The sequence below is a fragment of the Vipera berus genome, assembly GCF_964194415.1.
Source record: "Vipera berus genome assembly, chromosome: 2".
NCBI classification, from domain to species: domain Eukaryota; kingdom Metazoa; phylum Chordata; class Lepidosauria; order Squamata; family Viperidae; genus Vipera; species Vipera berus.
Window position 1 is genome coordinate 241,410,159 of NC_138203.1, and position 23,249 is coordinate 241,433,407.

Consider the following 23,249-nt stretch of genomic DNA (forward strand, 5'->3'; position numbering starts at 1 on the left):
CACGATGGGTTGCACACGACTTCTCAGCTAACAACAACAACAAAATGGAGGACTCCAAAAAAGCTTTTGTTTAAATGGGTCATATTTATCACTACCATATTAAAAATTAAAAATAGACATTTATACAATATTTATTAAATCATGTAAAATAATATTAATGCATTAGATAGTAACATAAATATTTTTAGCAAAATATTTTTAACAAAAATAAGTAAAACACAACATTACATTTTTCCCAAATATTTTTAATATCTGGCAAATTTTGACTTCATGAACTCCAGAGAGGATCTTAGGAGAATTCCCCAGGATCCTCAGACCACACTTTAAGAAACTGATACAGAAGAATAAGTAATGGTAGATTACTTATTCATATTTCAGCTTGACCATGTACGTGCCGAAGCTATGCTCTTATTGTGTGCCCAGTGACAGATCCAGATGTTTCAAATTTCACTTTGAAAAGATGTCATTACAAATCTCTGCCTGAGCATATGACATTAGTACCTGATCCTCAGACGGGAATCACCATAAAAAAACCTAGAGATCATATCTAGATTGTTACTGGTGTGTGGCACAACAAGATGGAGTTGAAAAAAGATCGAAAGATATAACACTTGTGGTGATACCAGTTCACAAATCCTTACCATCCATCACCTTATCCAAAACAAACCAGCTTCTCAAAGAAGATGAACAATTTGAAGATACATGTACAATCTGGGATATAAATAGTGCTTTGCAAGCTAATTGGATTTTTCAAAGCAATATGAGTGTTTGCAGCAAAAGCAGGAATGTGTGTGATTATGAATATGAACAAAAAATAACGATGAGCATCCGTTCAGTGGGAGTTAATGATTCTGGAGCCTTCATGTGCCAAGCAACCAATCCTTTTGGAACATCTAATGTCATGTTAACCTTGAATGTAATAGGTAAAGGATATGTCAGTTTATCAACTTCAACAAATACAACACTTTATGTGAATGACAGAGAAAATCTGGGCTTGGTAGTAACATATGAAGCGTATCCTAAACCAGAAGAAAAAACGTGGCTATTATACATGAATGTAACACTGCAGAATTCATCTGATCATTATGTGAGAGTCACAAACGTAGACAAAAACAGCTATTCCAGTGAGCTTCACCTTACACGGCTAAAGGAAATAGGAGGTCTTTATATATTTTTTGTTTCCAACTCAGATGCCAATTCCTCTATAACATTTAATGTCTATGTAAACAATAAGAGAAATGGCAACACCGTCCAGGACTGGTTACTGCTGGATCGTATTATACAACAAATAGTTATTCAAAATGATAAAGGGCAGGACCCTGACTCAACACCCCTGGAGAACTTTAATATCAAAAATGTTGTCCGAATGCTGGTTAATGAAAATGAAGCGAAACAATGAAAAGAGCATAGCTTCCGCAGGTACATGGTCAAGCCGAAATCTGGATTCCCCTCCCCTAAGCACACAGTATCAAAGTGCAGTTCCTCCCTCTAATTAACCGTCATAAATCACATTCTCCAATTAGTTTGAATTGTAAGCTTTCCTTCCTGTTAAACAACCGGCCAAACTCTTATGGGCATGATGTTTAATGGTTTTTAATGGTTTTTAATTTTTGTATCTGATTTTTATTGTGTATTGCCCTGTTCACCGCCCTGAGTCCTTCGGGAGAAGGGCGGTATAGAAATCAAATTATTAAATTAAATTATTATTAAATTATTAAATCTTCTTATTTCAAAACAGCCTTGAGAGACATTCTTCCTACTCTCCCCCAGCATCAACTAATTCTATGTTAGCAGCGTTGACAGTATGTTTTCGATGCTTCTGCAACTAGTTTTAAAAACCTCTGAATTATTATAACATCAATTTAATAAATTATATTTGTTAAATTTATATACTGCCCAACTCACTGTGAAGCAACTCTTATAATAAAATTTCTTAAATAAAAACAAGAGATACAATAAATAATCCTAAGTAAATACCAGTTCTAGATTACATTACACACCACAATCCTACAGAAGGGTTAGCATTAGACTATCACCCCTATTTTTGAGAAGGCCACCACCCAAATGATCAGCCTACCTTGTAGAGGAAAACTGTTTCAGAGTATCAGTGCTGTAACAGAAACATGTTCTGCTTTCAGCTTCCTTTGCCTCACAAAACAGTGGGACCTTGTCCTTTAAGGACCTCTACTGTCAGTTCTACCTGGAATAGACCATCCTGAAGATACCTTGGGCCGATCTTTATAATTGCATTCAGAAAAGTATTGGCAACCAGTGTAGGGCTGATTATATTAAACCTATCCTATATTACAGGATAAATGTTATATAAGAACCATTACCACTCAGTATTTGTGCTGATGCATTTTGCATCAACTATATTTTTCAGAGTGCAACACATTGCAGAAGTCCAAGTGATAAGAAGGCCCTGAGTTATTCCAGCCAGGGCCTCCTCCAGGAGGGGCCACAGCTAGTGGCACAGCATGGCTTGGCATAGACAATAGGATTTCTTCTTGTTTTGTGTTTGCAAATGAATGAAAGAGATAAATCAGGTACCGAAGGACCTGAGACTAGACACAAAAAGTGATGGGACTAGATGTCACTATTATACACTCCCACCCCCATCCCACCAAAGAGCTCCAATATTCATAGAATTTGTGAATTTATTCATGACAAAAACTATTCAAGTGAATGTCAGGAGAGTCCATCTTACTACTCAGTCATCCCCAAATTCTCCAAATATGGAAGTGAAGTTGTAGTATTTTATATTCTGCAAAAACCTCAAAAGTAATAGAAAACCCATTAAATAGCCATCCAGTTTTGTCTGCAACAAAATTGGTCTGCTTAAAGTCAAATTAAGGCCTGTTTAATTTTTAGTATGCGCTAGGTCTAAGATATTAATCAGGGTACAGAATAATAGGAGCTGAATTCTGAAATTACCAAAGCTAAATTATATAGTGTGCTTGGTGGTGTTGTGCTTCATTGTTCTTAATTATATCTTTTCACTTAGAAAAGAATTTTGTAATGGGACAAAAACAAAGTTGTTTCTATTACTCAGAAAAATTCTAGAATTTTTGTCAGGGACTTTTTGAAGGCCGTCTATGTCTACAAGAGAATCTACATGGAAGGGGAAAATGGCCTATCCTGACTTTGGGAATTATTTCAACAGCAGGAGAATTTTCTAAGCTGACTGAATCATCCACATAGCAGAAAAAACCCATATATTTTTACCCTCATCTGGTATACAGATGTATATTACCTTCCAATTGTAAAATTCCTTTTATTATGATTAAATGAACTACAGTGCTTATCAGTGCATTGAGCGCTATCTAATGAACTCATATATTAAGGACAACCAGATAAAACTTATCATTGTTCCTTCACTTAATATTTTTAGTGGAATCTGCTCATAATGGTTTTTCTCAAGCAGTAAGTTCTTAAGTAGCAAAAAATATGCAGGCATATATATTATATACTACACACACACACACACACACACACACAAACATCCGGTTTTGAGTCATTATTTTACAAATCATAGACAAATTGTAAGGAGACTTAGTGATTATCTAATTCAATACCATCTACAAAATAAGAAAAATACATTTGTTTTCAGAGAATATACCAACTGTATACCAAGTTGCAACTGATGAATGCTGCTCTTATATATATGTTTTTTCTTTTGCTTAAGGTAGTATTTTGGCTAGATCAACAAAATAATTTCAACCAGAACAGGAAAATAAGAGAAATCCATATACAAATGGATTTGAAAAACGTTTTCTCATTATGTAACATCAATGTAGCTTTCTTGTATATATAATAAGTATAACAGTACTATAAAATGCATTTTGCTGGTGAAGAAATGCTCCATCTTCTGAAGTCGTAACTGATAGAAGTGTATTTATATTGAAGATTCAAAGAGGTCATAACTGTTTATCTTATTTTCATAATATAATGCTATTTTTTTCATTAGCTGCTTCTTTTTATCATTGATGTTTATTTCTTTCATTAAAGCTGAAATAAAAGACAAAGTAATATCACTGGCCTAAATAATGAATATACAAGTCTGATCTCACATTTCATTGAGAACTTTTGTGGAATGCTTTTCAACACAACTTCTAACAGATTAACAATTCATCAGAAAAAGAGTGGCCTGCAAAAAGCAAAGGGAAGCTCCTATGTGAAGAATTCCAGTGTTTGAGCACCACCAGGGGAAAAAACCGCCAGATCAAGGATTCCACAGAAATCTTATGGTCTGCGTAGGTGCAAATCCAGAGTATTTGGGAGTCATAACATTTAAAACAATAAAATCAGATTTAATATTTTAAGTCTGCATGATATAATGATAAGGTACTCAAGTAGGACTGGTGAGACCTAAGTTAAAGTCTACTTTAAGCTATGGAAATTGACTTGAGTGACTTTACTTCAGTCCCTTTCTCTTAACTCAACCTGACCTATAGGGTTACTATTACAGAGCTAAAATGAGTAAAATCTCTCAATTTATAGGAAAGAATATAATCCCAATGAACAGACCTAGAAACCAACCAATTAGCCAAACAGTTATAGAATTAGCAGTATATGTTTTGTACGGACAGCTCTGATGAAGATTCTAACAGGCATATTCCAATATTTCAAACTACTTCCAAAATTTAATCTAGAGGTCACCAGTGCAAGCATCATCATTAAATGCAGCTAGCCAAAGTGGTAGAATACATTCTTTATTATATCTGGCATATGAACGTCCAGCACCATGTAGGTTTTTAAATACGAGTGCTATCTTATCAGCACAAGAATAAATATATATATATATTGGAGTGAATATTTTCCCAGTAAACAGTACTGACTTCCATTTACTTCACCTTATTTACCCTTTCTGATTTACTGCTGACTTCAGGCATTGTTTCAGACTCTCCTCGCTTGAACCTGAGGAGAAACTGTTGTATGTCATTCTTATTTCTATGATGCTATATCAAACTTTCCACAGAATCTTAATTTCTACCAACTTCAAAGAATATTTAAATATTACCTTTTACCTTGTGAGGAACAAGCAGCGCCATCATTTGTTCCCGGCTCTTGATTTGTTTTTCTATCAGAGTCTGTACTTTTTGCTGTGAACGTCAGAGGCTTAGTGCAAGAAACATTTTCTGACTCCAGACTGTGCTTGGTTGGCGTACAGCAGGAAGCGTGTTCTACAGGTCCCCATGAAAAGTTACAGGATTCATCAGATTCACAAGGTACCCGTAAATTCTGCTCAGAGTATGTTTCAGGAGGCAAGACCTTTATACAAGGTGGTAATGTAGTGGCACAGCTTAGAGATCCAGAATTGGCAGACCCCTCGTGGTTATGACCATAGAAATCAACATTGAAGGGACTAGCTGGTTCATCATTGGTTTCTTCTGGAATATTGATGAAGAGTCCAAGATTTCCTCTTCTTTCTGACATGTTCTGAGATCTTGTTTGACGGTCTGCAATTTCTATCATTTCACTCACCTGTTTTTGAGAAGAATGTTAAATAGATTGTTTCTACTTTCCTCATTAAATAAAACAATTTCCCTATTTCCATGTTTACTTACTTACTTTTACATTAATAAAATAAAGAAAATAAAAGGACTATATAGCAAAGGCATCACCACTAGCAAGCTGATTAGGTTTACCTCTATCGTGTTTGCATTCTTTTTCCGCAGGCAAATGCAGACAGATGTGGCCAAGCATAAAGAGACTGTTTCTGTCAAACAAACAGTTTGCTTATCTTGGTATTTGTGACATATTTGTATGGCAGCAAGATTTTCAAAGGTTTTCTCCTTAGTACAAGACAATTCTTTTGCCATTCTGAGTTCTTCAAGCAAGGCATCCTTCTGTTGAAGAAAAGGTTGGAAGAATGCAGATGATGTTATTTCTCTGTCTTTTAAAGAATTATTAAGTTTTTGGTTCACTTACATAAAGAAGCTGAAAATAATTGTCCTGTTTTCTACATACTAGTTCCTGAAATTTTAATAGGTCAAAATGGTGCATCATAGGGCAACAGTTTTTGAGGAAAGGTACTTCAAAGGAGCTAAATTGTAGAATGTGCCCCAAATCCAGAATCCATGACTCTGAGGGAATGAAATTTTGGGAAGCTGTGGCTGCTGTTGCCAGCTGCTGCTGTGGTCATTTTTGAACATTCCATGACAGTTGCCCAGCCACTCTTGCAATCCTGTCTTCTCTCCTTCCCCCAGCAACATCTGCTTATGTGGGGGAAGGGAGGAGGAAAGAAAGGAAAGGAAGGGAAATCGTAACAGGAAGGAAGGAACCCTCAAGCATCCTTCTCATGTAGATGTGGAACAAGTGAACTGCATAAAATAATAATGATTCAAAAACTACTTTCTCCAGTCTGAGGAATGCTCACTCTCAGGGTCTTTCATCAAAGATTTAAATCTTCTAAAATATATTTTCTACATACCAGAAAAATAGGATTTCTTCTTTCATCCACTGCTTTCATACCAGTCAGTATTTCTGCTAAAATCTAGAAAAATGATTACAATTATTTTTAAAAAAAATATTATAAAGGACAGCTGAGAATCCTGATCTTCAGACTATTTATACAGTTCATCTGGCACTATATAGATGCAATCCAGTCCTATCATAGAAGAAAATCTTTCTTATCAGATACAAGCCAGCTCTTAACCAAGTCTATAGAGATCAATACTGCCTATGCTGACAGGCAGCTTCTCTCTTCAATCTTAGGCAAAAGTCTTCCCTAGCCTTATAATCCAAAATTCTTTTTTCCTTAAGACACCAAGAGACAACATAGCACAAATGATGTCTGCCGTGCAAATAATGTGCTCTGGCATGGGAAAATGAGTTTATTCATACATTTTTGATCTCCAAGCATAATTTTATGAAATAACATTTTGACATTTTACTAGTCTAAGCACTGGAAGTAAGATAGCAAGCTTAATTAAAGGAAAACATGTTCAATTCTTGGCATGAGAGTTATGTAAGATTATTCATGAAGAACCACAACTTACAATTCCATAAGCAAATATGTCCACTTTTTCAGTTAACTGCCCATGCCTGACAAAATCTTCTGGAAAATAAGCTAGTGAAGCTTGCAAGACCTTGGTTTTTATCACAGTATATTCTGATTTCTTTTCCACAGGATGCAGCCTAAGACCAGAATGTCCGAGTTGGGGTACAAAGTTTGCATCTAGCAAAACATTAGAACTGTTTGTACAGGAGACAAAAATACAAACAAAAGATCAGTTACAACATTGCTCTTTGAATGTGAATTATAACCTTAAACAAATCAAAACAGCACTGTTAAACTGATAAACATCAGTTAAACAAACGTGTGGCCAATACTTGGTTTGAAAGCTATTAGAAATGGCAGTTAATTCAGATCTTTAATACTGTGTACATACATTTGAATTCTAACAAAGCATAATGTGAAGAAGGTACTGTAAAATATAAATTACTGTTAGCCAATACTGTCAGCTAACAATATTTTATTTACATGACAATTTCTTAATTAGGGCAAACAAGACTTTCTTAAGAAAATATGTATTCATATTTATTTTTTATCAAACTTGCATGCTGCCCATCTCACCAAAGGCAACTCTATACATCTGGAGATAATTAGGCTGTGTATTAAGCAGAATAAGTGAATAAAAGAACAGAGGGTGCATTCTAATTTTTTCTTTCAAGTGCTCTCTTCTTGTTACTCTGCCCTCATTGATCCTACTTATGAGAAGGGAAAGAAAACCAAAAGCAGTTGAGGGGGCAGCTGCAAATGTACACTGTAGATTCAGCAGGTAAGAAATGATTACAGTACCTTTTTTACTAACAATTTCGTACTCTTGAGGATTTGTCTGACACACTGGATTACTTCTAAACTTAAGTTTGCCTTGAAGTATTGAAAGTAGGTTTTGCTTCCCCTTTTTTTAGTCATGAAAGCCAAGCCAGCTGTGTGTGTGAGTGTGTATTTGTGTGTGTGTCCAACCATGCATCTATGTAGGAGGAAGTACTTTATGAGTCAGTTACATCCTGTGTTAATATTTATTGAAGACAAAGTTGCTAGGAAGCATCATGAATGAAAGCTTTTTGATGAAAACGCAACATCTTTAATCAGATAGAGATTTAAGTAATTCATTAAATAATATATAATACAGTAGGACGCATATAATAGGATTCCCACCTTTTTATATTTCCATGAATAATTCCAAACTGATGTAAATGCTGTATGGCTTTAATTAATCCCAAAGATATTCTGGTGCGTTTCTGCCAAGTTAATGCTTCGGAACTATCCTGCAACAGAAGGAAAAATGTGTTTTTTAAAAAAGATGGCTGTTGAGCAATGAATGACAAAACACTCTTATTGCAGAAAACGAATAATACATTGGGAATAGTTCTCATGTACTGCTCTGCTGCCACATATTTTTCAGCCTTCTCGAGCCTGATATTGTATTGGATTGCAACTACCGGAACCATCATCTCCATGAGGATTGGGGATAGAAATTGTAGTTCAATCTATTTGGGGGATACCAAGCTCTGGAAAAGCATCTATACTTTCTTCAACTATACTATTTTCATACGATCAACTGTTTTAAACTAGAGCTGGTTGATTAAGTAAGAACTAAACCCATCTCCTCATTCTCCATGAATTGGGCTGCCTCCTTCTCCATCTTGTGCCAATGATTTTATTCTGCTTGTATTGTGATTTTATTGGGTATATTTATATTTGATGATTTTCATATTTCTTATTGTATGCTGTCCAGAGTTGCTTTGAAACAAGATGACTGGCAAGTTTCATAATAAATTAAATTAAATTAAATTAAATTAAATTAAATTAAATTAAATTAAATTAAATTAAAATTATGATCAAGCACAGCCTACTGTCTAAACATAACCAGATATTCAGTGCTACAGTATTCACTGTGTTACAGTGAGGAGAAAAATTATTTGATCTCCTGCTGATTTTGTACATTTGTCCACTGACAAAGAAATGATCAGTCTATAATTTTAATGGTAAGTTTATTTTAACAATGAGAGGCAGAATAACAACAAAAAAATCCAGAAAAACGCATTTCAAAAAAGTTATAAATTGATTTGCATTTTAATGAGTGAAATAAGTCACAAAACATGACTTAGTGCTTGATGGCAAAACCCTTGTTGGCAATCACAGAGGTCAGACATTTCTTGTAGTTGGCCACCAAGTTTGCACACATCTCAGGAGGGATTTTGTCCCATTCCCCTTTGCAGATCCTCTCCAAGTCATTAAGGTTTCGAGGCTGACGTTTGGCAGCTTGAACCTTCAGCTTCCTCTAGAGATTTCCTATGGGATTAAGGTCTGGAGACTGGCTAGGCCACTCCAGGACCTTAATGTGCTTTTTCCTGAGCCCCTCCTTTGTTACCTTGGCCATGTGTTGTGGGTGATTGTCACGCTGGAATACCCATCCATGACCCATTTTCAATGCCCTGGCTGAGGGAAGGAGTTCTCACCCAAGATTTGACAGTATATGGTCCCATCCATCGTCCCTTTGATGCGGTGAAGTTGTCCTGTCCCCTTAGCAGAAAAACACCCCCAAAGCATAATGTTTCACCTCCATGTTTGATGGTGAGGATGGTATTCATAGGCAGCATTCCTCCTCCTCCACCAAACACAGGAAGTTGAGTTGATACCAAAGAGCTCGATTTTGGTCTCACCTGACCACAACACTTTCACCCAGTTCTCCTCTGAATCATTCAGATGTTCATTGGCAAACTTCAGACGGGTCTGTACATGTGCTTTTTTGAGCAGGGGGACTTTGCGGGCGCTGCAGGATTTCAGGCTTTCACGGCGTACTGTTACCAATTGTTTTCTTGGTGACTATAGAAAACAAAACTATAGTCCCAGCTGCCTGGAGATCATTGGCAAGATCTTCTCATGTAGTTCTGGGCTGATTGCTCACCATTCTCATGATCATTAAAACTCCATGAGGTGAGATCTTACATGGATCCCCAGACCAAGGGAGATTGACAGTTATTTTGTGTTTCTTCCATTTTTGAATAATCATACCAACTGTTATCACCTTCTCACCCTTGGCCATGGTAGAGAGTTTGGAATCTGATTTATTTATTTTATTTATTTAATTTAATTTTTATACCGCCCTTCTCCCGAAGGACTCAGGGCGGTGTACAGGGCAATACAATAAAATACAATATATAAAAAATAAAAGAAATATTAAATACAACAGCCCAATTCAATAAATTAATACAGAGCATTAAAATACCCCTAAACCCATCAGACCAGGCCGGCTTGTTCAAATAAATATGTTTTTAGGTCACGTCGGAAGGAGCGAAGGTCGGGAGCCGTCCGGAGCTCCACCGGTAAACGGTTCCAAAGGTCTGGCGCGCCCACAGAGAACGCCCTCCCTCTGGGGGCCGCCAGGGGGATTGCTTCTGTGGACAGATGTCTTTTATACAGGTAACGAGCAGAGATTAAAATGCTCCTAATCTCATCTTGTTACCTGTATATAAGACACCTGGGAGCCAGAAATCTTGCTGATTAATAGGGGATCAAATACATATTTCACTCATTAAAATGCGAATCAATTTATAACTTTTTTGAAATGCATTTTCCTGGATTTTTTTGCTGTTATTCTGTCTCTCACTGTTAAAATAAACCTACCATTACAATTATAGACTGATCATTTCTTTGTCAATGGGCAAATGTACAAAATCAGCAGGGGATCAAATAATCTTTCCCCTCACTCAATCACTGCAACCAAGATCTTTCTGAAAGGGATAAGGGAAACAAATTCTCTGAGCTAAACAATAGACAGAGTGCAATTGATGCTTCTGATTTGGGAGTGACTGATTTCTCATTAGCTCTTACTGCTAGTGATACAGCCAAGGCATCTTTTCCCCTATCTCTGCAACCTCACATCAACCTCAGTGAGCAATCTCAGGCTTTCCAAATGTTGTTAGTTGGCATGTAACTCCCATAATCCTTCTCATGCTGGTTGAGCTGATAGAAGTGCTTCCTTTTGAAAAATGTGGTATGCAAAAAGGCATGCTTGTTGCTTACCTGTAGCCTGTCCAGTAACGATCCATTTTCCATGTAGGGGTAAATCAAGGAGTGAAGTCCACTTTCCACACAGAAACCCAACAACTGTAGAATATTAGGATGGCAACATCTAAGAGGCATTTGAAGAAATTGTATTTATTCATTTCTTACAGTTATATCCCATCACAATCCCACAGGACCCTCAACAATTCCCCAAGAATTCAAACAGTATAACATACACGATACAACGAGATCTAAGAAACATAAAACTCAAAAATCTAAAAAGACCTGGTTGAGGGAAAGGTTCTTCCAGCCCTTTCCTTCAGATGGAGCTGAGGGTCAAAAGAGGAGAAGAGCTACGAAGCCTAGCTAGGAACAAACAGGCAGAAAAGGCAAAGAATAAGCAAAGATTTTGATAGAACAAGAATAGAAAACTGAAACAAAAAAGATAAGAGAGAGATCGAACTCTATACAAAAAAAGTATAGGTCTATAAAGAGTAGCAACACATATACAGTATAAGACAAAAGATATATAGAGGTCAGCAATAAATATATTACAGATATAACACTGATTCAAAGATGTGAACTGAACTTTAAACAATATTGTCGAAAGTAAAAGCCTATAAATAATAATTAAAATAGTATATACTGTAGTTTTAGCAATATGATACTAATTTCTGAAATAGTTGAAGGCATTTAATGTTTACAATTGGGGTGGGGTGGGGGTGGAATAAGCTTTCCTTGTTTGTAAAGTCTCCAAAGCCACTGAAGGAAGATGTAAAAGCAAAATAAAGCATCTCTTTTCTAACACTTATTTGCCTCTTTATTGATAAATTCAATAACTGAATTAATCATATAGATATGCATAGTTTTCATAGGGATTTTTATTGTTGCTTTTTTGATTAGGTTGAACATATTTCTAATATTTTTAGCTTTTTTCACTCTATTAACACTATTTAATGAGAATTTTTTTGTTTTGCATTTTACTGTTTTAACCAAGGGGTTCTGGCGAGGGGGAGTGGTGAAAAGAGTCAAGATGATAGCCTGTCCCTTCTCTCATGTATTGCAAGTTACATATATAAACAAGAAGCATGGCTTCAATTACAGTGAAGGCTGCCATCTTCGTTGTTTTTTTTACTCAGCCTTGTCGATACCTCTGATTTAAACAGAAATAAAAATTTGATTAGTGCAACAGAATCTAGCCAGCCTGCCATAGCAGCTCTCCCAATCAACTTAAACTTTAAGTTGGTTTAAAGCAGAATTACTCTGAGTCTCTTGAGTCCCCCCACTTTCTAGACTCAAAAATCCCTTCTCCAATAGCCCTCCTTTCTCCTGTCTTTGTTCTCTCCTACATATTCTCAGTCTGTTAGACATTCCCTAACAAATCCACAACTAAAGTAAGAAATCTTCCCTGGATGCAACATTCATTTCCCGATTCTTCAGGGTGAAGTAATTCTCATTAGGAAGTGTTTCTGTTGCGGAAATTATTTATATATTTATTCATCTATATTTTTGTTACTGTAGCTTGTTTTCCATTTCATTGCTTTGCTATTTATATTAATTTATTTATTGGGATTTGCCTGTTATACAAACAAGAAGTTTTATTGTATCTAGCACAGAGGTCCCCAACCTTTTGGGCAGTTCCGTGGAGAGAGGTTTTTCCGTGGACCAGAGGGGGCGTGGTTTTGTGTGCTGCCTGCATCCCGCAGATGGGGCTTTGTTTGTTTGTGTGGACTGGTTGCTGGCATGCCGTGGCCCAGTACTGCTCCACGGACTGGGGCTTAGGGACCGCTGGGCAAATTTCTAGTCCTATATAGCCAGTTAATTAAAGAGAGACCTATTTTTCTTTTCCATTGGCGGGGTTGCATTTCACAAGGATTCCAGGCAACTTGCTCTGGTAAATTTGTAACTGACCCTTGAAATGTATTTTATTTATTAAATTTCTATGCCACCCATCTCACTATCCTGAGCAAGTCTGGCTCACAAGGTAAACTAACAGTGTCATCCGCTACTTTTCCCCACTAAAAGAGTGGTTCAACTTCTTACCGAAAGCAGATTTGCAATTCTGTACGAAAAAAAACTTGTGCCTCATTCTGGAATAAAGAGAATCTTATTATTTTTCTGAACAGCAAGTTCATATTTACACATATTAGTATATACATATATACTAGCCATTTTCTTAAACCTATTCGAATCTATTAAACTCAAAATGACAATGAGAATTGCAGAAGCAGAGGCTAGTGTGTTTATTCTGCTATACCCAATTTCATCAGTAGTTCAAGCTCCAAGAATTCTCTGCTAACATGCTAATACATTGCTTTTCACTAACATTATCTGTATAGGATGAAATCACATTATATTATTATATCTGCATTTTCAATAATATAACAATGGTCGGAAACTGATGAAGAGAGAAGCAACGTGGAATTAAGGAGAAACTTCCTGACAGTGAGGACAATCAACCAGTGGAACAACTTACCCTCAGAAGTTGTGGGCGCTCCATCACTGGATATTTTTAAGAAGAGATTAGACAATCACCTGTCTGAGATGGTATAGGTTCTCCTGGACTAGAAGACCTCCAAGGTCCCTTCCAGCTCTATTCTAGTCTAGTCTATTCTAGTCTATTCTAGTCTAGTCTAATTTTAAAAGAATTCTTTTTTGCTTCTGCATTTTTAATTCTACTATTTTAAACCAAACTGATTTACTGATTTAAATGGGAGGCTAATTGAGATCTATATTTATATTGTATTAAAACTGTATAAGCAATTTATATTGTTTTGTTAAAAAGATGGTTAGAAAGTGACAACAAGACTTTCATATCTTTCTCGCATCACCATAAATAGGTTCAACATTTAATGCTATTTGGTTCCAGTTCAATAAAATTAACCCCCTTATAATAATCCAAGCCTACTTTTCTCAACTCCTAACAGTAATTGGGGATCCAGATTTTTGAACTTGTCCTCTCTTGCTAAATTTGGCTCTGACCTAGCCATTCTGGGTTTAAGATAGATAAACAAAAGATGCCCTCTGAAATTATTGCAGACCTTTTCTAAAGTATGGGAAGTACCTTCTTCCAAAAACACAATGCTAGGGATGGGAATGGCAGTGCCAGGAATCCAATATGGCTATATAGAGGCCCTCCTATTGTTAACCAGTTTTGCACATGCCTTTCTCATTTTGTTCAATTCATGAGATAAATGAAGACAGACACCTACCTCTTTTAGTTTTTTAACAACATAGTGAGCATTATCTCTCTGACCCCTGTAAGTAGTAGCAAAGACGCTTTCACTAATTCGGTTTTTTTCACTGAAGCCGCTAGTGACAATTTCCACTTCCTTCGGCATCCACAAAAGGCTTGCAGTGTCATGATTAGGAGAAGCTTTCTCCGGAGGAATGGATGAACTATAGAGCTATACATTTAAGAGAAAAGACATGACTGATATTTTGGTAAACATCAGAAAAATTACTTTCAATCCCAAGTCACACCACAGGCTAACATTCTAATACAACTATACCTAATTCTGGTTACTAGAACTAGAATTGCCTACCAAAAAGTGTACATTTCAATTTGATTTGATTAGCGGTATCAAATATGCTAGGGAAACAGTAGAATCGGTTCTTTGCTATAATCCTGTACATTCACAATCTCTTTCAGGTGGTTTTGCGGAAGAGGTTTTATGGCCATCTTAACCACTTAAGAAATATTGCAGAAGCTTAATTTTATTTTGACTGGGTATGCTCAGCTTTGTTGCTACCTTATTTGAAAGTTGGGTGGTGGTTTTTTTGTGATATATTATAAAATCTTAGAAGTTTGAAGATATGACATGAAATGTTACTAAAAACATAATACCTTCTTATTTATATTTTTCCTGTATTTTTCTCTTGGGTCTTTTTTCTATTTCAGCTGCCAGCTACTAACAGGCATTGTTTTGTAACTCTAAAGTTGTATATCTTCAGAATGCAAGATATTTGGATACTACTTCCTGGAATGGGATAAATATATTCAGTCCTGAATATATGGATGGTTTTTCATACCATTAGACTGGCAATTGGCTTAGTTTATGTATCTAATGATTGACAAATTGATAATTATTTAATTTATTAATTGCATTTTAATACCAGATTCAGATCCAAGATGTTTGTAGGATTTACTGCCTCAAATAAAGAATATTTTAGCTGAACTACAAGATTTTGGAAGAAGTGTTACATTGTTGCTTAACTTCTTTTGAAAAAAGCTGGGATCCAGGATTTTGATTTGATTGCTGCTTTAAATTCCAACATCTTAACTGTTATGCTTTACTTTGCCCCTTGCATAATAACCCTACCAAACAATTGATCTCTAATGAAACATTTCTCTTATTTGAACAGAATATTTAACGGAGATAGTTGCTAACTATGCATAGAATTATTTTTGATAAAACTGTAGCCGATAATACTGATAATAGCATTTACCGTATATGTTGAATTAATGTTATTAATATGTTTTACTATCTGTATGCTTAAGTAATATATTTTACTGACTGCAGAGTATTTTAGCTAAATGCAAACAGTTTAAAATAATGTAAGTTTTCCTGCTCTTTACCTTTACATTTGAGAAATCTGAGAAATTTGAATGTAAAGAATGTGGGAGATCCATAGAAGTTGGTAGAGATAAAGGAGGTATGTCTGAATCCACTTTTAAAAAAGGATCTGAAAGTAACAAAAATGAAATACATTAGAGGCTACTTCTGTAGTTTTAGTCACAGGAGAGTTAGATTTGTTTCATTCCAAATATCTGTACTCAGTGAAAATTAAAACAGTTATAAATCTTCTAGCATTTTAAAATTGGGTTGCAGACTCTAGTCAATTGTGGCTGATCTTGACAAAGCTAATTACTATTTACACTATTTACACAGGAGGCTACTAAGAAATTCTGGCCTGTGTAGGCTACACTGGGAACTTGATGAAACATCCTGGAAGAAAGAAATAGCAAATTTATTTTTTGACTATTGCAAATAAAACTATGTGAATCATACAGATGATTCATACATTATCATGCAGATGAATTTGTATGATGATGATTGTGCAAGGTAAGCCCAACAACTATCAACCTCTAGTGTGCAAAAGAGATTAATTTATTTTGACTGAATCAAGAAAACATAGTACTACATTTGACAGCATATTTAAGAAATAAGATGTTGCATATACACAATTAGCAGTGGCTGCCAACTTCTTCCCTTTGTTAACTAAACAAAACTTAACAATTTTTTTAAAAAAATCTAAATGCTTTTTTGTACCATACCATTCTGTCTTCTATGCATCTGTGTCAAGTTTGGCAATGATGGTGATGTTTTCATCCCATTTCCTATTTTCTCTTTATTTTCCTTCCCACTTGGATGTGGCAATTCCTTCTCCTGTTCGGGGGGCTTCAAAAGAGGCCTGGTAGAATCATGATTGTGTGACTTCCCTGTAAATATAAAATATATTGGTAGAGTATTCCTAATTGTACATGTGTAGAGTCAGAGTGGTAGGATATTGAGACTTGCAAATCTAATTCAGCTGGGTTTTCTCCTTAAAATACTTGCACTTATTCTTGTACAGATAGGCCTTGATGAAGAACAATCTATAACAATATGTAGATTTCAAAATCAATTCCTTCTCTGTAACAATATTTTAAAATTTTTAGTTATATTTCATTTGTTTCTTGATGGGACATTGGGTGCAAACAAACGGCCATCTTCTACAATGAGATAAGCTATATTGAGATAAATATCTGAATTCTCTGAAGCAAATACAAGAATTCAGTGACCTCAGGGAAACATTCCAAAATGCTGCAGATGCTATTATATTTCAGGAAATTCACATCTTTTCTTTCGGGTTCCTTTTCACTTTTGTTGAAAACAATGCAGTAGAATGAAATTTCACACCACTAAGTATGTGTGGAATCTAAGATGGCGGCGCCTGGAATGGCTGCGGCTGCATTGGCTCTTGAAGGTGAATAGTTTTGGGAGGGATAGTAAGGGCTATAGGCCACATGATCAGGAAGATTTTAACGTGTTTGAGCAACATGGTGGAACTAAGGTAACATATGACATACGACCGACAATCTTTGCTGGCCTGGCGAGTTTCTAGTTGTTTTGGAACTGTTGGTGAGACCGTTAAAAGTCGTTGGTGCTGTTTGAATTTGTTCTGCCAGCAGCAAGATCTGACTGCTGGCCCAGTGATGGATTCTACTGCAAATCAGGGCTGTTTCCAGAGGAGGCAGAGGAGGAGAGGACCTGGAGCTTATGGAGTGAAGGAACTGGATGAGGCTGTCGGCAGGCCCAGAGGAAGAGAGAGAGGCTTTTGGAGGAGTTGGTGGCGGCGGTAGCAGCGTACTCCAGGGGCGAAAAGAAGCAAGGCCTCTTTAAGGAAAGGGTGGAAGAGTCAGGATCAGAAAAAGGAAAGAAGGCGAGGTTGTCAGAATATAAGCGAATTTGAGGGCTAATCCACATGGAGCCCCATTTCCATCTGTCCTGTTTGCCATCGTTCACTCCCTAGAGACTAAAATGGACAATGTGAAATTTGAGCGGGCCCCGAACAAGGAGTATATATCGGAGGTGGTGACCCTTTGAGAGCTGTATGCAACGAAATTTCATTTTGATGTATGCCAATTGGTGTACATTCAAAGTCACAATAAAGTTATCATCTTCATCTAAAAAAAAAAATCTGCCAGACAGCAATGCAGTGGAGAGGTGAGAAGGTTAAAGAACAAAAGGTAAGGAATCAAGGTATATGGATAAGGCAGAAGCAACCAGAAACATGTTAGTATAAACTAGGTTCGGTAGCGTTTTCCATTCCCTCATCTGATGTCTTTATTTAGTTTAGTACCTCTTAACGAATTTTCTGCTCTTTGCATATTTTCACTTACCTAGCTCAAGAAAAGAAAGAAGGTACTTACAGTCTGCAATCACTTGTGCTGCTCTGTAGAACTCCAATTCCTGCAGAAGTTCCAACAATTGTTGGACCGTTGCAAGCCGCACTCCCCACCACCACATTAGTTCTCTTGTTATACTAATTCCTGCTTTTTCCATACATTTGATTTTTCTCAGCTCAGTTTGGTCAGTGATCACATGAGATGCTGAAAACAAAACAAGACTATTTTGATTAACAGCTCATTTTCCTGTCATCTGGTTGAACTTGTTGAATCTGAAAGACATGAAAACTCCCACAGTTTTACCTCAGAATTTAATCCAGAGCATTGAATGGTGGGTGGGGAACCATTTCAAATGTTGCTGTAATACAAATCTCAATTAAAACCAGGATGTTCAATCATGAGGAAATCTGGGATCTGTAGTTTGGCAACATCTGACATGTATCAAATTCCTCACCATGATCAAGAATAAGAACAAAATAGAGCTGGAAGGGACCTTGGAGATCTTCTAGTCCAGCCCCCTACTCAAGCAGGAGAACCTATACCATCTCAAACAAGTGACTGTTTAGTCTCTTCTTAAAAACCTCCAGTGATGGAGCAACCACAATTTCTGGAGGCAAGCTGTTCCACTGATTACTTATCCTCACTGTTAGGAAATTTCTCCTTAATTCCAGGTTGCTTCTCTCTTTGATCAGTTTCCAACCATTGTTTCTCATCCTTCCCTCTTGTGCTTTGGTAAATAACATGACCCCCTCTTCTTTGTGGCAGACCCTCAAATACTAGAACACTGCTATCATGTCTCCCCTATTTCTTCTTTTCTTTAGACTAGCCCACGGGTCGGCAACCCGTGGCTCCGGAGCCGCATGCAGCTCTTTAAGCCGTGCACCTCTCTGAACGGGCAGTGGCGCCGCCCGTTTGGAAAGCTGCTGCAGCCCGTTTGCAGAGCTGCCGCCCTCCTCCAAAGGCGGTAGCTCTGCAAACGGGCCGCGGCAGCTTTCCAAACCGGCAGCAGCAGGTCTGCAAACAGGTGGTGCTGCCACCCGTTCAGACGGAGGTGTGCGCGCACCTCTCCAAAGGTTTGGAGTGCTGCGCGTGCCCCTCTCGGAACGCACGGTGGCGCCGCCCGTTTGGAAATCTGCTGCGGCCCATTTGCAGAGCTACCACCTTCCTCCAAAGGCGGCAGGTCTGCAAACTGGCCGTGGCAGCTTTCCAAACCGGCGGCGGCAGGTCTGCAAACGGGTGGCGCAGCCGCCCGTTTGGGGGGACGTGCGCGCACACCTCTCCAAAGGTTTGGACAGCTGCATGCACGCCGCCGCCCGTTTGGAAAGCTGCCACGGCCAGTTTGCAGACCTGCTGCCTTTGGGTGGTGCCGCCACCCATTCGGAGAGTGGGAAGGTTTGGAGAGCTGCGCACGCACCTCTCCGGGCGGCAGTTTGGAGGTCCCGAGGGTGGCTCCGGCAACGCCCGGGCTGAAGGCAGTGCCACAACCCAGCGCCCGTCACCAGGGAGACCCGTCGCCGCTGCTGTGCAGGTGCCTCCCATTTTGCACATGCGCAAAACGTTTTGTGTTTTTTGCGCATGTGCAAAAAGTGGCTCCCACTTTTTTGTGTGTATGATGGAACCGGTTCCCAGTGGCTCTTTTACTTTTTTAGGCTGCTGACCCCTGGACTAGCCAAACTCAAGTCCTGCAACTGTTCTTCGTATGTTTTAGTCTCCAGGCCTTTGATCATCTTAGCTGCTCTTCTTTGAATTTTTTTTCAAACTCTCAACATCTTTTTTGTGATATGGTGGCCAAAATTGGTGGGAACTGGAGGATCATATAATCTGGAAAGGTATATGTCAGGGGTGTCAAACTGCTGACCCGTTGGCTGGTTGCATCATGTGGAGGCTGTGCTCACCCCAGCTCCAGCAATGCAAAAAAGTCACGATAAGTTGCGACACATCATGTGGTGAGTTTGACACCCGTGGTATATGTTATCCTACTTCTGCTTAACATTAATCTATATACTGTAATGGAAGGGTTATATGTAATAATGACTATGGAGGTCTCACCACATTTCCTTGTCTTTTTAGCAGATGATGGCAACTATAAGAAAACAGTGTTTGGCCAAAGTTCCCTGCAAGTTTCTTCATTGCCCATATAACACCTTATTTTACTGCTCCATGAAGAAGCTATAAATTGCTGATGCCATAGGACTTGGAAGAGAGAAAAGCTGTTTCAGGGATGGGCCTCAAATGCAGTATTGTATTCATTTTTTATAGTGGCATTTTGTGATCACAACAGCTTTGCAAAAAGGTTGGGAAGTATTGCTATGTTTCATTTTTTTCTATCATTTATGAACACTAGTGGTACATCAAATGACCAGCTATCTATCCATAAGTCTTACCCCACCAGTGGGTATTGGAAGAAATGGGTAAATTTTATTCCTATTATTCAAGTAACTTTCAAATTCTGCTGTCCATCTGGAGACAATTCTTCCCATAAATGATCAGGAATGTAATGCTTACACACTGGGATTTGACATGCAAAAGTGCGGCAAGGGGTTGCGTGTACCTAGGAGTCCACAGAGGTATCTTTCCCTTGCACTAGGGCCAGGGGTAGGCAACCTTGGCTCTTTTATGACTCGTGGACTTCAACTCCCAGAATTCCTGAGCCAGCCAAGGTTGCCTACCACTGCATGGCTAGGCAATACCATGCACAGAAGAGCTGTCCTCTTCCTCATTTATTTGTATTGATGGGAAATCATTCCAGAGCAGACTATTAATCCCTCATTCTTCAGGAATGCACTCCAGCAATTCATAAACTATGATTCATAATTGTTTGTGGGTGAACTAGAAAGCCAGTGATAAGACAGGCTTTCTGATGTATGATGTATCTCTTCCCATTAATGAAAAACCATGTGGGGGAAATAAAAACAATTTATACCCAAAGATTCTCTGCTGACCACCATAATGAAACCATACAGGTGGAGACACAGAGATCACTCTTTCATTAAGCTTTTTTATTTCAAGAGATGGAATTGGTACACCTCTAACAAGAAGCCTTTTATCAGTAGGGTTAAACAATAAGGACAGATCATAGTCAGTAAATTTCAAAGGAAATGCCTTTTGCCAAAACTACTGAAGCCTTTTAAAGGAATCATTCATCATTTTACTGTTAAGTCACTTTCACTGACAGATGTGATTAATTTTCATTATCATTGCATCATGTTCGTAAAAAAAAGAAAGTTCTTTCATTACAAAACAAAGCAGAAGCAGAAATAAGAACCACAGCTCCAAAATGATTCTGATCTTTCATACATGCCACATCATTTATTTTAGTAGATTTCTAAATCTTTAAGAGATTCTATCATTTTACCAAGAGAGATTACATTCTTTCTGGCATGGTGCCAGGCTGCCAGAATTTGCAAGACCTTAACATTTTACTTAATTAGCACAAATATATTATTTATTATTTATTTATTTATTTATTAATTTTACTTGTATACCGCCCTTCTCCCGGATGACTCAGGGCGGTGAATATACAGTATAGCGGATATATAATGAATAATATACTTTTGTGAAGTTTTAAAGCATGTCTCTCTCTCTCTCTCTCTCTCTCTCTCTCTCTCTCTCTCTGTGTGTGTGTGTGTGTGTGTGTGTGTGTGTCTTACGTGTATTCATTCACCTTCGTTCTGTACAGCTGCTGAAAGGAGAAAACTCAAGAGCAACATTCTCTCCCCCTCCCACCCGGTTTTGCTCACCAAAGCGCATCCAGTCGTACTCGTTGAGGCAGTCCATCTTCTGGCAAAAGTCCTCCAGCACCCAGGAGGGCAAGCTGTGGAGGTAAGGAGACGGGGGGCTGGACCCCTCCAGACAGGACAAGGAAGAGGACGGCGGCGGCGGCTGAGCCATTTCGCTCTCCGCTTGCGTCACAGGTCTGGGAATTCCCGTCTCTTTCCCTTTAGCCATGCACAAGAGCTGCCCGTCCAGATGTCCAAACGAGAAGGGGAGGGGAGCTTGGCACTTTCTTCCCGGAGAGCGAGGCCCGGCAGCAGCGCCGGGCATGCCTTCCCTTTCAGGAGGCGGGCGCAGATTTCGAAAATCGAAACCCGCTTTCCCCTTACTTTCCGAAACCCCGATAGCTCCGTCCCAGAACGAGGCGCGGTTTCGGCTCTTCTCTCCGGGCGGCTTATAGAGCGGCTGCCTGAAGGGAGCCGGCTCCACCCCAAGCTCCCCGGGTTCCGCCTCGCCTGACGTCAGTTTCTACACGTGACGCAAGTCGGAAGAGCTAGAAGCCGCAAGACGCAGGGGTCTTCAAACTTGGCCCTTTTATGACTTGTGGACTTCAACTCCCAGAATTCCTCAGCCAGCTTTGCTGGCTGAGGAATTCTGGGAGTTGAAGTCCACAAGTCATAAAAGGGCCAAGTTTGAAGACCCCTGCTTTTAGCAAAATGGGGCGTTGCAACACCTCAGGGGAAGTTTTGATTGAGGTCACTTATTGGGGGGAAAAGGAGGCGAGGCCCTGAAAGGAAAGGTGGTGGCGGCAGCAGGCAGGCAGCGGTAAACACTTTCGTGGGACCAGAATTTGGGGGAGGATGGCACAACACAGGAGAACAAACCCATCAGGGCAAAATTCAGCTGTCCATCTGCATTTAAAAGACAAAGGCCACTCTTTCGACGACAGCAAAGTCCACATTTTGGACAGAGAGGGCTGCTGGTTTGAAAGAGGGGTCAAAGAGGCCATCTATGTCAAAACTGAACAGTCCTCTCTCAACACGGGGAGGGATCCGATATCTATCTCCAGTCCTTTCAACAGTTCCAAGGCTCCATGTCCATTTGCACTACTCAGGTGACCCTAATGCAGGGGTGTCAAACTGCCAGCCCATGGGCTGGTTGCGTCATCCGGAAGCCGCGCCCACCCCATTGCCGGCAATGGAGAAAAAGCTCCAATACATCACACGACGTCACGTGACGTCATGAGTTTGACATGTCTGCCCTAATGACACAGATAAACCTCCAGGTGGCATCACTGACTCTAAAGAATGCAAATGAACAGCTGTCTGCAAAGAGTATGAATCCTGTAATGTATTGGCCACAACTTTTTAAAATCACTTGCTTAATGTCTGTTCACTTGCTTAATGTCTGACCTAGATTTCTGTGTTATGTAACTTATTGAAAGCCAGACTTGCTGTCCCCAGGCTGATAATTAGGTTTTGGGTGGGAAACTCTTACTTTAAACCTATTGGTTGCTGCCTAGAGGCTAACCGTATAAATAGCTGTGCAGCAGCCATTAGGGCTGCTTCTGTTCTGAGTTAATAAACTTGTTTTCTGTTTCAACACTTCGTCTTGCTTAATGCC

General features: G+C 38.7%; 1 protein-coding gene across 2 annotated transcripts; it reads right to left on the reverse strand.

Moving 5' to 3' along the window:
* Nucleotides 1-70: 70 nt before the first annotated feature.
* IRAK2 (interleukin 1 receptor associated kinase 2) lies at nucleotides 71-22,072 on the reverse strand. 2 transcript variants are annotated; one of them, XM_081318097.1, is made up of 13 exons: nucleotides 21,653-22,072; nucleotides 17,937-18,116; nucleotides 16,299-16,463; nucleotides 15,600-15,706; nucleotides 14,233-14,427; nucleotides 13,064-13,110; nucleotides 11,039-11,147; nucleotides 8,168-8,277; nucleotides 7,002-7,197; nucleotides 6,434-6,496; nucleotides 5,649-5,849; nucleotides 5,028-5,484; nucleotides 71-4,008 (listed from the first exon to the last, which is right to left on the reverse strand). In XM_081318097.1, the coding sequence occupies exons 1-13, from the start codon at nucleotides 21,954-21,956 to the stop codon at nucleotides 3,896-3,898; spliced, it is 2,247 nt and encodes a 748-aa protein (XP_081174223.1). In that variant the 5' UTR covers nucleotides 21,957-22,072; the 3' UTR covers nucleotides 71-3,895. The 2 variants fall into 2 exon arrangements, with proteins under 2 accessions (XP_081174223.1, XP_081174224.1); XM_081318098.1 differs by having other exon boundaries at nucleotides 5,021-5,484.
* Nucleotides 22,073-23,249: the final 1,177 nt, after the last annotated feature.